Below are 15551 nucleotides of genomic sequence, written 5' to 3'. Positions count from 1 at the left end.
CTTATTTCACTTTCCTCTTGGTTCTGTTATTATTGTTACTATTGTTATTTATTCAGTTTGTATACCACCTTTCGGATGCGGGTGGCACTGTGGGTTAAACCACAGAACCTAGGACTTGCCGATCAGAAGGTTGGCGGTTCGAATCCTTGCGGCAGGGTGAGCTCCCATTGCTCGATCCCTGCTCCTGCCAACCTACCAGTTCGAAAGCACATCAAAGTGCAAGTAGAGAAATAGGTGGGAAGGTAAACGGTGCTTCTGTGCGCTGCTCTGCTTCGCCAGAAGCGGCTTAGTCATGCTGGCCACATGACCTAGAAGCTGTACGCCGGCTCCCTCAGCCAATAAAGCAAGATGAGCGCCACAACCCCACAGTCGGCGATGACTGGAACTAATGTTACCTTTACCCAAAGCAACAGAATGCTATTCCATTGACCTCTTTGCTTTACTTGTTTTAAAGACACAGAGATGTGCTTGCATACAGGTGGAGACCATTTTGCACGGGGGTTCTGTTCCCCACGTGCATCGACAGAGCACACATAAACCCAACACACCCCATGCCGCCCTTTTGTACCACCTTTCATCCAAAGATCACATCACAGGGCGGTTCACAACATAAAAGCTTATGTTTTAATGTAGCTATGTGGGCTTTATTTTCTTTTTGTTTGCTTGTTAGTAGGTTAAAGTTGCTCTGGGGAAAATAAAGCGGCTGGCAAAATAAATAAATAAATGAATAAAATAAAACTTTCCTACGACAGCTCTGATTATGGGGTCCCATATATCTGCAAAGGGACGTCTGTACTGGAGGGCTCTGCTTTGCTGGAGGGATTTGAATTTACTGGCGCCTGGGGATCCTCCTCCTCCGGGAAATTCCATATACCGGGACCAAGGGACAATGACTGATTCAAAATGAATAACTCTCGGGCTCCCCCTTCCTCTTCTTCCAAGGCTTCTTGGCCACTGCCAGCTTCCTCTGCATCACTCACCGCCCCCTCCCGGCTTTATTCTTCCTCAACGCGGCGCGTCACTGAGCGGGAGGGGCGGGGAAATCAAACTAGCACCGCCCACCGCCGCTACCGCCACGTACCTTCCCCCAGCTCAACGCACCTCCCCAGGCCTGTTTCGCCGCCTGCGCAACCGAACCCGGCTGCTTCGCCGTCGCCCAATCGTGGCCCTACGCGATGCCCAGAAGGGGGACAGGCTCCGCCAATCCGCGTGCTCCGAGAGGTGGTGCCTATTACTATGGGAACGGGGGAACTAGGTTTCGCTACAGATCTGCTTCAAGGGGGTGTATCGGCGAAGAGAGAGGCTGAGAGGAAGGAAGGAAGGCAGGGAAGGGGAAGGAAGGGGCGGAAAAGAAGCCACCAGGTGCCTGGCAACTGGGCTGCTGTTGCTGGGGGCTCTGTAGGCTGCCTCTCTCTCCTAGCACGCGAGTACACAATAGGGAGAAGCCACATCAGCTGGAAGACGCTCAGGATCTCTCCGTCTCCATAGCTATGAATCACAGCGAGATAAAGGTAAGTCAGGTTTCCTCCAAAGCTGGACCAGAAGGGGCGAGCTGGCTGCCCGCTGGGATGGTGCACTTGCTTGGACGCCTCCCTGGGTAATGAGCTGAGTGGACAGGTGTCACTCTTAAGTTTCTTCTTTGCCCAACAGGTTATTCTGGCAGCACATTTTAAGCCGTGGGCAGGGTGGGAAGTGGGAGTCTGATGGGTTTATTTGCTTTTCAACTAAGGGGCTGTCAGATTGGGTGGTGGTGAGCCATGGCTATTGTTGGCACTGCAGAGCTTGCCACCTTCTGAGAAAGTGTGCTTGCCCAAGGTAGGAGAAGTGTAGTGTCGGTTAAATTGATGGAGAGGAGCTGGTCCAAGGGGTTAGCTGCACCTGGGATACTCATGCTAGCTAGCACATGTAGTCAAAGTTCCCTTTTGAATGGCAGAATTAACGCCTGTGACCTTGTGATGACATCAGTTCACCTGGGGAAAAAGAAGTGGGCTTTTAAAAACCCAGACGTATGCCCAGTTTTACTCTTCTTAACTCATCAATGGGATGGAGTGATAAAGGAATTATGTGAGCAACTCTTGTCCTCAAATATACAATGCAGCAAAAAGTAACACACACACACACACACACACACACATACAGTAACTGCTTTCTTGTTGGGGTACAAAAGTATTTGAAGTATAATCAAGTGCTTCTTGAGATGGGCATGGTAGGACCACAATCTATGAGTAAGCTCCCCAATTATTGCATATTTAAGCCTGTCGTATGCTGTATGTTTGTATGTTTCAGTTCCTTGTGTTTTATTTTTTATGCAAGGTGTCCTTAATATGTCAGCTACATCCAAGTTAATTTCCCCCCCACACACTAAGTTAATCTGTGGGTAAGCAGAGTCAGCTCCTTGATGTAGGCACGTGGGTTGTTTCCTTTAAATGGTAGACTATTGCCACTTTGTTTTATTGTGCTATCAGAACAATGATTATTTAGTTCTTTAAAAACACTGTGAAATAAAATGGTTCTAGCAATGAATGAAAGCAGTGACCTGTTGCTGATTCATCATAGCCCTTGTTATGTGTAAAAAGAGGTGGGGAAGTGTGCAGGGAAGCAAGCTTTCTTTTACATTCACAAGAAAACCTTGGCTTGGTTTTAATGCAGTTCAGGGCTTCATGTTTTCAGATAAGATGGATATCATTAGTCCTGGCTAGGTCCCTTGTGCAAGATGTCCTCAATGGGTGCCATTCCTGAGTGTGCCTACCTCCTCACTGGTGTCCCAACTAACCATTAACTTGCTTTCTCCTTCTGGTTTCAGTCTGCATATCTGCCCAAAGGGAGAGAGTTGTTCTTTCTTGTTACTTGAATACTCAGATAAGACAGGTGGGCAGGTAGTGACAGCAGAAAGGAGCAGCAGCACCAGAGCCAGGAGATGTTGGGAATTGATCGTGGCCTGCTGGAAGGGTGTGGGCCTCGGCAGATGACAAATAATGCCTACCTCTGACACTAGTTTCTCATGTCACTGCCAGTACCCGTGGTCCCCCCTGGCTTCTCAGAAGATTAAAAGAGAACTTCAGTGATTGTGGCATTTATACTGTGACAATTATTTCAGCATAATCACACTATCTGATTTTATCTGCATTGTTCAATTTAATAAGAGATTTATTTGAAAATGAAGAACGGTTTTTATATTAAGTACAGTATTGTCAACAGCCTTATTTGGGAATTGGGCCATCACTGAATTTAGCAAAGTAATTCATTTCACATGGGTGGGAGTCTTATTTCCATTTTTGATTGGCCAGCTGCTCCACATAGAGCAAGGGCAAATTCATCCATTTGAAGATTTTTCTGTTGCATTCTTACCCTTCTGCCTTGCAGGAAACTTGTAAAGCGACAAATAACCATAAAGAAGTGTAGTAAGGCTGGCTGCTCTTGGTCCTCCTCTGATAAGGACTCTCCTGGCTCAGAAGACAAACTTACAAGCTCTGTGCCTGGCCCTTCAGGATGTGCAAACTCCATTTAAAGCCAGTTGCACACCTCCATCCAGATGAAAAGAATTCCCAGCACACAGTACAACTAATCCCTAACCATTTGCTATGCTGGCTGGAGCTGTTAGGATTTCGAGTTGAACAATATCTGGAAGGCCACAGGTTCCCCATTCCTGATGTAATGGATTGGTGGTGGTGTTAAACAAATTATTAGGAATACCTTTGCTTTGGTGCCAGAAATTTATTAGATGCTGAATAGAACCGCATTTTGTTAACTTACCCGTCTTGCCTGAAACAAGTTGGTTGGTGCAGCTGAAAGTGGTTTAAGAGTGCCCCTGAGAAGGAATTTGCACCTGGAGGTTTCCCCTGTTCCTGCAATTGGTGCCTTCCTTTTTGTTTTTTTCCTTTTAAAAAGGCTATAGAAAAATAATAATATATTGACATGTATTATTGGAAATATCCAAAAGTTGAGAAAGGAAAAAATGTTCCTCCCTGAATATATATGCAATGTGTCTCTTCCTTCAAATCCCTCCTTACACCCTTTCTTGGGTGGCCTTGGTTTACCCCCTTAATCCTCATGCCATTAATCCTCATTTCCAACTGTGACCAGTTTTAAGAAGGTGTAACTGCATTTGGTTACATTCATCCCTTCTTGCTCTTGTCTCTCTGTTGCATTTTCCATTGCATCCTCTGTGGGCTCAGGAATATTGATGGTGCTATATAAAATAATTATTAAATGTCTGAGCAAGTATGATGCAGTAGATAACCCCCCCCCCCAATACACTTAGCCATGAAGCTTACTGACAGACTTGGGCCAGTCACTATTATTTTAAAGTGTTTTTGCTTCATTTGCTGTTTAAAAACTTCCAATGTAGGTTAGGCTGAGGATAAAATGAGGATGGGAGAAGAACCACGTAAGTTGTATTGAGCTCACTGGAGAAAATGTAACATCAAAGTGTTTCATTGTTGTTGGAAGAACATCAAACCTAATACCATGTTCAGTTAAATTCGAGGTACAACCACAGACCACATTTTGACTGTTTAATGGTGCAACTGTGGAGAATGGCTTTAGCAAGATCTTCCTTCTTTTTTGAGGCTTGCATCACTTTCTTAGCAGGGTATAATTAACCTGAAGGAAAGAGGTATGAGGTGAAATATTTTCAAAGTATCCAAATATTTGAAATCCATTGAAACATATCCATATAAACTAGAATTTTCCCTTTTTTGTACTTTTAAAAGAAAATTGGGCAGTTGTTTATCAAGGGTTTTTTAGCAATAGGATATTATATCATGGGACAGGATATAGGATTAAAAGATCCAACTTTGAACCAGGTTACCCAAAAGACCAACTTTCCCTCCATTTCTTGGTAAGGGCATTGAGGTGATCAAATGGAATCAAGTTAGTCTTGCCGGAGTCTAATAATTATCAGCTTATGGTGATATGGAGGAAGCTTTTTCACTGATGTTAAAAACATGCTCCCTGTTGAAAAAAGAGATGCCTTATCAGTATTGGTGTTTGCCAGCTTTTGAAGACACACCTGGTTACCCAGGCATTCTCTTTATCTGAGCCTCTGACTTCCATTACTATGTTGTTTAATTGGAAATATTTTATTGTATATTTTCATTGTGGATATAAAAGGGTGATATTCAACAAAGTTGTTGGGTGCATGTTTACACTTATTTATTACTTTGTGAATCACTTTCCACAATAAGTCCCAAGGTGATTTACAGCCATACAATAAAAGCAACAAAAATAGGTTTAAAAACAATCCAGAAAACATAAGTCGTAAAGAAATGTTATGTATTCTAAATACATACTCTGCTTCTTTGGTAAGTTATGACTTACATAACCTTGAAAGAATATATCCAGGATAGCTTTTCTACAAGTTCCAACTTGTACAGAAGAAAAAAAGAGGAGTGGGGAGGCTGAGTATTTTTTTTACAGTTCATTCTCCTTTGGAAATTATAGTTAGTAATGTCTCAAAAAGAAAAAAGGGGAAAAAAGAGTTTGCTGGCTTCTTAAAAACTGACGAATTTATTACAACAATAAATATGGCATAAGACTGTTCAGTATTTTTGCTGCAAGAGACTAATATGGCTATCCCTCTGGAAACCAAAATTAGGAGATTGGGGGGATGGGAGGCACATAGATTGTAATGTCGTGTCATCTTAAAGCAGGCTGGCTATAGCTTAGAGTTGAAAAGATCTTGTCTTCTGCTGACAGATCTCAGGAGAACTACATTACTCCAGCCATCCCAGTTCAACCAGTATAGAAAAAAAAAGAGGGCGAGGCCAGACGGAGTTAAGGCTCAGGAAAATATGGCTGTTCCAGATGCTAAATTAGCTAGGAAGCCAGTAAAGGGATTTAAAGAGAAAGGTCATATGTTCTATGAGGGAATTCCTGTTTGGCCAGTCAGTTAATTTGTGTTCAGATGAGCTATGGAGCCAGCTAGTGTGATCAAAAGCTCTTAAGTATAACTTTCCCAAATTTTCCAAATCATGAATTGGCTTTTCAGCATCATAGGTGTAAGGCAATGTGAAAATTCTGCCTTGGTGTTGACGGCACATATGAATGGACTGTAAACCGCCCTGAGACTTCCGGGTATCAGACGGTATATAATTTCAATAAATAATAATAGTAATGTATGATAATATTTTTATTGTTTATACCCTACCCCCTTGGCTGGGTTTCCCCAGCCACTCTTGGCGGCTCCCAACATATAAAAAACATCAAACATCAAAAACTTCCCTAAACAGGGCTGCCTTCAGATTTCTTTTAAAACTCAGATAGTTGTTTATTTCCTTGACATTTGATGGGAGGGCATTCCACGGGGCGAGCCCCACTACCGAGAAGGCCCTCTGCCTGGTTTCTTGTAACCTCACTTCTCACAGGGAGGGAAGTGCCAGAAGGCCCTCGGTGCTGGACCTCAGTGTCTGGCCTGGACCATGGGGGTGGAGATGCTCCTTCAGGTATACTGGGCTGAGGCCGTAATAAACATGGAGTCAGCCTGCACATGCAGCTGCCAGCTATCAACAGTAGAGGAGTCAAGTGGTGGTTCATGCACATATTCACCAGTAATTTTTGTGTAAAATATCTCCCTCAGTATTTTAAGGTAATTAGTATTCTAGTGGTACCTTGGTTGTCACACTTAATCTGTCCCGGGAGTCCGTTTGACTCCTGGAACTGTTTGAAAACCAAGGTGCGGCTTCCAATTGGCTGCAAAAGCTTCCTGCACTCAATCGGAAGCCGCAGAAGCCATGTTGGAAGTTCTGCTTCCTAAAAATGTTCGCAAACCGGACCATTTCCGAGTTTGTGGCATTCAGGAGCCAATTTGTTTGGGAGCCAAGATGTTCGACAACCAAGGTACCACTGTATAAGATAAATTTCTGTTTGGACGATAAGAAGTCGTCATAAACTTGTAGGTTTATGTCCAGCTGGCCAAAGTATTTCTCCCTCCAGGCAGAGGCAGCCATTTGATACTTAAGACATCTGTGAACCTAAGATGGTCCATTTAATCCAGAATTTGTCTCACACAGTGGCCCGTCAGATGCCTCTTTGAAGTCCTTAAGCAGGGTTTGAAGACCATGGCGCTCTCCTGCTGCAGAGTGGACTTTGGTAATCTTTGGTACTTGAGTGCGGCCAAAATTTGGCACCCCCCAATGGATCTTCTCAATTTTATACCCCCTCAGCTCGATGCATTTAAAAAACAGTCATCAGTACAAATTCCATCAAATAACAGTTGCTCTATGATTGTTCCAGATGTGAGGCAGCAGGGGCAACAACCTTCACTAGGGTTCATGTAGTGCTACTCCCTCTGTTATGATTTCTCCCTCTGTTAACATGAGGAGTGCCAAACATGAGGGATTGAGTATGGAAAAGGCAGGAGGAGGGGTTGTAGTCCAGCAGGAGAGGTGAGAAAAGCCACACTTGCAAATATTAAAGACACAGAAGCTTGCAGGTGCAGCTTTTCTCACCTCTACATGCCAAGGAGCACCTGCCAAAAATTCCCTCTTCTGTGCGGCCATTAAAGGGACAGCAGCCCTGTTTTCTTTTGCAGCTAGTCCTTGAAGGATCGATAAGAATTACTTTCTTCTAATCTGAAGCCTTTCTCCAAATGTCCCTGCTTGTCAGAAGTGAGACAGGTGGTTTCTGGGGAAAGGGCATTTTTAGTTGGGGTGCCACAATTGTAGAATTCTCCTCCTAGCAAGGCTTAACCTGGTAACTATCTTTTTAGTTCTAGACAAACTTTTATAAGTGTTCCCAAGGTGTTAATTGCTTTTGTTTTGAATTTTAGTATTATTGTTACGTTCCCTTCTATTGTGTAGATTTCTTCCTTTCTTTTGAAACACCTAGTAAATGTTTATATTGAAGGGTGACATAAAATACTATTTTAAAATACATGTAATAAAAAATGTTAACCAAGAAGTGAAATGTGAATTGGCTCCTATAACTCTTTAATTTCTTCAGGGTGATTAACTTTGAAGCATGAACATGTGTGGCCTGACCTTCGATCTATCTATCCTGGCACTGGCAAGCAGGTTCTCGCCAGAGTTTCTTCCCCAAAATGTACTACACTTTAACTGTAGATGCCTGTGGTTGATATCGCTGAGAGTAAGCTTTCATAACCTCCTGTCTTCATTGCAGGGGGCTGACCCAGAGCTCAGCAAATTGGCCTAGACAGTCTTACACTTACTATGTTGGTTGCTGTGTTTCAATGCTGGAAGATGAGACAGGTTAAATTCACAGTGCAATCTTATGTGCCTTGACTTCCTCCTAAATTCCCATTTTGGTTAGAGCAACTAAGGACAAGGGGCTGGGCACAATAGTGCCAAGATAAGCTTATAATCTTCAAATGGAGAACTACTCAGCCCTTAGCCCATGTGACCTTAGAAATTGGATTTTTGCTCAGGATGCCAACCAAGACAGATAATCCATCATTGCCCCCCATTACTCTACTTGGTACCCCCAAATTAAGACCAATCACTCAAGGCCCCGTTACCTTGAGACTCTGACCTTCCCACAACTACACAGGGCATTTGTAGAAATAAGATTCCAACAGATGCCCTCAGCATATTTAGAGGGGAGATACAGGAAAATTTCCCCTATGGATCGCAAATGTATATGTGGATGCAATCAGGTAGAGGACATTACACACCATCTGCTGATTTGCCCCCTGTATACAATGCCCAGAGGAAAATGTATATTGCCAATTTTTAATTGGCTTCCAGGTTGATCCACACAGGAAGTGACAGTTGAACTCCTAGCAGATAAACATCTATATATTACACACCAGGTAGCCAAATGTGCGCTGGCAGCCAAGAAGCTCCGTTCCATGTGAACACACTTCAATCTTGACTGTTAATGTTGTAAATTTCTTTTATGTTGTAAACTATTACAGGTTACATTGTATGGTTTTAGATGAAAGTTTTTCCTTGTATTCTCTGTCGTCCATTGTAAAGGCCTTTGGCTATATACAATAAAATTGACTGACTGGCCTAAATTCCCATTTAGGATTTTAGGATATGCTTGTGTTTTCTGGGAAATCTGAGCGGCTTTCGGAAGCTGTAGAATTCCTCCAGGAAGGGCAATGCAAGCACACATGGTTCTGAGTCCATAGTTAATATTTGTTATGCTGATGTGTGTGTCTATGAAAAGGGGATGCTTTCTTTTTGCTCACCGTCATCATTGAATCTATGAATTTTGCATCAACTGGAGTCACTACCCTTGTTATGCATTCCACGTCAGAGCTGTGACTCACAGCTATACCTGTCTGCATTCAAAATTTGACTCATTCCATAGTTCTTGAATGTGGGGTGCTGATAATCTAAGGACATGCCACTTTGCATTTGATAACATGTTTGCCATGCTACTATAGCTTGCTATTACAGAAAGTGAACCCATGATAATTTATGCATGGTCACACAACGGGCTGTGACTGCTTATTGTATCATATCATAAATGAAACAGTGGGATGTCCCTAAATACCTGTTGATGTCAGAGCAAAAGCCCCCGTGAAGGGTCCTATTTAATCCCCAGTCCTGATAAATGTTTTGCTGCTGTTAGTAGCTCATTGGCTATCTCACTTTGCTCCTAGCTTGCAAAGAGACATGAATTCAAGTGTAGCTGAATCGCAGGCTACTGAGATTTTTATCTCCTGCAGCCCCAAAGAATGGTGTAAGAGTTCTGATTTCTCAGATATGAACCTTTGAGTCCATTGTTCCCTAGTGTTTTCTTAGTTCTGCCTTCTCTGCTACTATGGATGCTGAATACTGGCATTGTAATTGCTCGTACACCAGTGGTAGCAGCAAAAGCAGAATAGCTCAGTTGGTTAGAAGGTTAGAGGTTGATAATGCCAAGGTTGCAGGTTCGACCCCTGTATGGGGCAGCTGCCTAGCCCAGTATCCTGGGGGTTGGACTGGATGATCCTCAGGATCCCAACTCTACAATTCTGTGATGGTGCTAGACAGTGGCTGGGGTGATGAACCGCTTTGAGATTCATTCTTTAAAATATAAAGTAGTGTTGAAATGAAATTAGTTATAAGAATAATTTTAGTCATAAACTTCACTGCAAAAAGGTGACTAGACTGTTGGTTGTGGTGAACATAACCTAGGTTTAAGGTGCCATTTGGCAATTAGCTTATATACAGTGGTACCTCGGGTTACAGATGCTTCAGGTGACATACGCTTCAGGTTACAGACTCCGCTAACCTAGAAATAGGTTAAGAACTTTGCTTCAGGATGAGAACAGAAATCGTGCTCTGGCGGCGCGGCGGCAGCGGGAGACCCCATTAGCTACAGTGGTGCTTCAGGTTAAGAACAGTGTCAGTTTAAGAACAGACCTCTGGAACGAATTAAGTACTTAACCCGAGGTACCACTGTATCTGAGTTTCTAACAATCGATGCTGGTCTCTGGTTACTGGAGGCTGAAGTTCCGCCATGCAGTCCCGTCCCCCCCAAATGTTTAGGTGTACTCTCATTTTCCTACTCATATTGAAATATTGTCCCTCATTGAGGCCAAACTTAGATTCCCAAAATGTTTAGGGGTATGTGTACCCCTGCATCCCCCCAGAAAAAAGAACTGCCTCCATGTAAGCAGTTTCTTTTATCTTATTAATACTTCTGATTAGAATAATTAAGATTTACATATGCTGGGTCAGTTCATGCACTCATCTGCCACAAGCCTTTAGTAGAGGCCACAGCTTAACAAAAGTTGCCATGCAAGTGAGAGCTAGAAATTAATATACCCCAGTGGGTTGGTTTGGTTAAAACTCTAATGCAGCCATAGTGAACCTGACCAGTCACAAAGCTTCCCAAGACACACAATACTGAAAACAACACACAGTTGTGACAGCACAGTTGGTTCTAGTGAGATGATGTTGTGGTACAGCTTGACCCGAGTACATCTTCGACCACTCAGCATTTGCTTAGGACTGAGTGTACTGCCAAGACGATATCACAAAACATGCTGCTGTACTGGTGTTGCAAAGGCGTATATTATTGGAAATGTTTCAAGGCATTATTATAATAACAAATGAAGCTGTGAAATATGGAATGAAATATTTAGAATAAGCAATAATATTTTTATTAGTGTCTGAAAACCAGTAGTTCATATTTAGTACAAAACTGTCCTGGTATATTAGCTTGAGAGGCTGCTTTTTGTCAATATGAGACAAAACAACAACAGATAAACTTTATCTTCCGCTGTTGCTGTTTCTCATGTGTGCTCTTCCAAGGTTGCTTCTGCAGCTCAACCCCCCAAATTTGTTATGCCAGCACAGCCTTTTGGGAAAATGGTATCAGTTCTCCATTTGTAAAAAGGGAGTATGCAGTGTTGTTGTGAAAATGAATAGGAGGACGGTACTATAAAAATGGTATGAAGATAGTACAGAATATGATGGCAGATGTCAAGATGCCACTACCAGACACTTTGCATATGGTCTTATATGGTCATCTTTTGCATTATTAACCAGAAATGTGTAAACTTGTGTTCATAGTTAGTACCAGTCCTGAACTGTGTTCATACTGCTCACTAATGCTAACACCTCAGTTTTAGCCCACTTCCAATATTGCAGCTTGAATTCATGAGAGTGCAACTATAAGTCACTCCTATCATACCAAAAGGTGTTCTACTTTAGCCTCTTTTAAGTTGACAAGGCATGCATCTGGGATTCCTCATACTTCTGACGTGATTGCTTTTGCCATAGGAGCAATCCTGGATAAAAAGTGTTACATGCTTAGAAAAAATACTTTGCTGTTTTATTTCAGATAAGATGGAAAGCTGTTTTCTTACAACAGTGTCTTTTGCTCCTGACCTATCTTGCTATTGTGCTGGAAGCTGTGCCTATAGACATAGACAAGACAAAGGTAAAAGCGGAAGAACAAGTAGAGAATGCAAAAATAGATAATCCGGTAAGTGAAATAAATACTTTGTAATGGCATCAATATCATAAGTGTATATTACCATTACTGCTGAACTGATGGAATATTATTTCTGAATTTAAAGTATTAATTCAGGGCCCTCTGTGGCACTCAGGGTCTGGGTTTAGATCTTTTTTTTTTTTGTTAGCTTTGTGAAAATATTGTAGAGAGAGAGATAAAAAAAGAAGCAAATTAGATTGAGGAAATGAACTAACTGGACCATATTGACTCTCAGAGAAAGCAGTTTGACTTCAAACCACTTTATCCAGTGTTTTAAATAGGAAATTTCTCAGCAGAGAAAAGAAATCCTCCATTCTAAAAAAGAGATAAACCATATGATATTGGGAAAGGACTTAAGTTTTCTGTATTATTTGAGCTCAGCCTGACTGATTTTAACTTAAAGAAACCATGGGGATCCAGTCACTGACCTCCCCATATCTCATTTAGTTTGAGACCTAAAATTAACTGGGTTCTTAAAGCTAGAAGAAAAACAGAGGAAGGAAAGCTATAGAGAAAATGTCACATATATCTTATTTATTCCCTTATAACTTCTTTCTCTTCGGTACTACTGAGTTTTCTGTATAAACGACATCTCTAAAGAGCTCAGTTAAATCCACAGAAGTTGCAGTTCCCCAAAGAATGTGTATTTATAGCTGCTTCATGTGATTATTATTTTTTATCTTCACCGCTAGATAAAACATTATGGACACTGATAGTTAGGTCTTAGAATCACAGCTGGACTAAAGATCGCACCTAATTTAGTCTGAAACATCTCTATAGAAAGAGAAATGCTTTTCTTCCTTGGCCCTCTTTTACCAAACTGATATTCATTTTCCTGAAGGATACTGGGCTTTATTACGATGTGTACCTCAGGCAAGTGATAGATGTCCTGGAGACAGACAAACATTTCAGAGAGAAGCTCCAGACAGCCGACATAGAGGCAATAAAGGTATGTAGTTTTAACTGTGTAAGCATGCAGCTTGTTTAGAAAAATAAGAGAGAGAAGTAGAGCACAGTGGTACTTCAGTTTTCAAACGCCTCTGTAGTCGAACGTTTCGGAACTCGAATGCAGAAAACCTGGAAGCAAGTGCCTCGGTTTTCGAACGCGCCTCAGAAGTCAAACAGGAAACACACCTTTTGTTTTGAGTTTTCTGTATTGAGGCTTGCGTTTTGAGGCTTCTGCTTTCGGTTTTTGAACGTTTCGGAACTCGAACGGACTTCCGGAACGGTTTATGTTCAAAAACCAAGATACCACTGTACTCTGGTTTGTCATTTATAAGGAGGCTAGACAAATTCATGGAGAATAGCTACTGGATCCAGTGTTAGGGAGTATGCTTCTGAGAATTAGCTGCTGGGAATCACAAGCAGGGAGAGTGCTGTTGTGCTCAAGCCCTGCTTGTGGGTTTCTCATAGGCATCTCCCTGGCCACTGTGAGAACAGGATGTTGGTCTAGATGGGACTTTGGTCTGCTCCAGCTGGGCTCCTCTTATATTCTGATAAGAGCCAGTACGCCATACAGGTAACATGGAGTTTGTTCTCAAAGCCAGCAGACCTGATGGGATACCTTCTGGTCTTCAAAGTGGGTGGAATTGAACTTAGACAACAACTTCACAAGCTCATCAAAAAGGTGTGGGGGAGAGAAGAGATTCCAGCAGACTTTGGGATGCCTAAATTATCAGTTTCTTTTTAAAAAGGCAATAAAACGGATTGTGGAAACGATCGAGGCATCTTTTTATTAGCTGTGGACATCAAAATTCTTGCAAGGATCTTAGCAAACCGTCTCCTAACAATATCTGAGGCTACCCTTCCTGAATCCCAAAATGGTTTTTGACCTTCTAGGGGTACGGTGGACATGATTTTCACCGCTTGACAGCTTCAAGAAAAATGCAGAGAGCAAAACCAACCCCTGTATATGGTGTTTATTGACCTGACTAAGGTCATTGACACTGTAAATTGTAATGCTCTGTCAACTGTCCTTCTGAAAATTGGCTGCCCAGATAAATTTGTGAACATCCTTCAGCTCCTTCATGATAATATGACAGCAACAATTGCAGATAGCAATTGTTCACAGTGGGATCAGGTATTAAACAGGGTTGTGTTATCTAGCTGCTCCTAGAATGTGTGGGAGCACTAGTGTGTGGAGGTTTCTGTGCAGGATTTCCTCCTATCTTTAGATAAGGGAAGTACTGCTTATCTATCTCAGCTTCAGGCATTGTGTTCCGCCACCCCTAAGTGAAAAAGGAAGGCCTTCTAAGCATAAGACCTCTCTGTCAGCAACATAGTGCTCACACAACTTTGGACTAAAAATTGGATTGGATCCTTAACTGGCTTACTGTACTCATTTATTTATTATATATGGAACCTGTGGATCTTAGACTTTGGGTTCTGTTTCCATGATAAAAGGAGGTAATATGTCCTTCCAGTTGCAACATGTCAGTTGTGAAATGCTTTGCCGTCTTCTCTCTGTTGAGAACCTAGTGGAACACAGTTACCTTCTAAAAAAAAATTAACTGACTACCTTTATCAATTGCTTGCTTTATTGACAGAGTGGAAAGTTAAGCAAAGAACTAGATTTAGTTAGCCATCATGTGAGAACAAGGCTGGATGAACTGAAAAGACAAGAGGTTGCAAGATTAAGGATGTTAATTAAAGCCAAGATTGATTCATTTCAAGGTAAGAACACAAAGCAAAAATGTTTCATTTGCCTCTCTTGTTTACAACAGTAGCAGAGATTAATATAAAATAGAATGGCGTAAGAGCTTTGGTGTTTCCTTTCATCTCATTACACAGTCCTTTCCTGTTTGGAAATCTAGGAGAACAAGACAGACCAGTTCTGAGGAAACAGCAGACACACATTTGGGAAAATGGTTTAAGAAAAGACAACTATACGAGTTCCATTTTGATATTGTCAAATACTTTTGTAGCTTCTTCATTAATTTCTCTTGAGCTTTGAGAGTTTTACTTTTCTCACTGAGGACCAGCAACATACTTCACTGGAATATAAACACTAAACTATTGATGAGCTGCAAAGTACTATCTGATCAGGCCACCTGTTTAGAAAGGTTTTTTGAAAACAAGGTTTGCAAGGTTATGAGAATACAGAGCAAAAATAAAATGAGTTAATACTACCCCTGTAATACTAATATTATGAAAATGCAGTAGCATCTTGTTCCTAATTTTTGTGTGGAAGTTAAACACTTATCATCATTTCCCCAAAATGCTTAAATTGCAGATTGCATTGCAATGAATTCATTGAAACAATGTTAATTAATCCATGGACTAGCAGGTATTTCTAATATGCATAACAGAAATGTGAGAATTATCTTTTAAGCTGAATGTTGTTTTACGGTTTATGGGCCTAATCAAGCTCAACTGGGCCAAGGATATTGGATGTTTTGGGCAAACCATGCCATCCTTTGCTGGGCCTGATTTCATATATGATGTAGGCAGGGCTTTTTCTCCAGCCGGAAGTGGCCGGAACTCAGTTCTAGTATCTCTCAGGTGGGCGCCATTGTAAGAGAACGAGGGAGGCATTTATGGTGAGTTTCAGCACCTCTTTTTCTAGAAAAATAGTACTGGATGTAGGGTACAGGGAAGTTCCTACTGCAGCTTTAAACTTCAAGCTGTGGCTAAAAGGAAGAAGAATCGGAATTGCCTTC

At 41.8% G+C, this 15551-nt stretch overlaps 1 protein-coding gene across 1 annotated transcript in view; it reads left to right on the top strand.

The window, feature by feature from the left end:
• The first annotated feature begins 1102 nt into the window (after nucleotides 1-1102).
• NUCB2 (nucleobindin 2) overlaps nucleotides 1103-15551 on the top strand; it is a 30105-nt gene continuing 15656 nt past the window's right edge. The window contains exons 1-4 of the mRNA XM_083409282.1: nucleotides 1103-1511; nucleotides 11740-11883; nucleotides 12734-12841; nucleotides 14439-14565. Of these exons, the coding sequence (XP_083265408.1) occupies nucleotides 1491-1511; nucleotides 11740-11883; nucleotides 12734-12841; nucleotides 14439-14565 (400 nt within the window). The 5' untranslated portion in view covers nucleotides 1103-1490. The remainder of the gene's footprint in view (nucleotides 1512-11739; nucleotides 11884-12733; nucleotides 12842-14438; nucleotides 14566-15551) is intronic.

The sequence above is a fragment of the Podarcis tiliguerta genome (genome assembly GCF_965153285.1).
Source record: "Podarcis tiliguerta genome assembly, chromosome: 1".
In the NCBI taxonomy this organism is placed as follows: domain Eukaryota; kingdom Metazoa; phylum Chordata; class Lepidosauria; order Squamata; family Lacertidae; genus Podarcis; species Podarcis tiliguerta.
The sequence above is the reverse complement of the archived record's forward strand: the minus strand, read 5'-3'. Positions and strand labels throughout refer to the sequence as shown.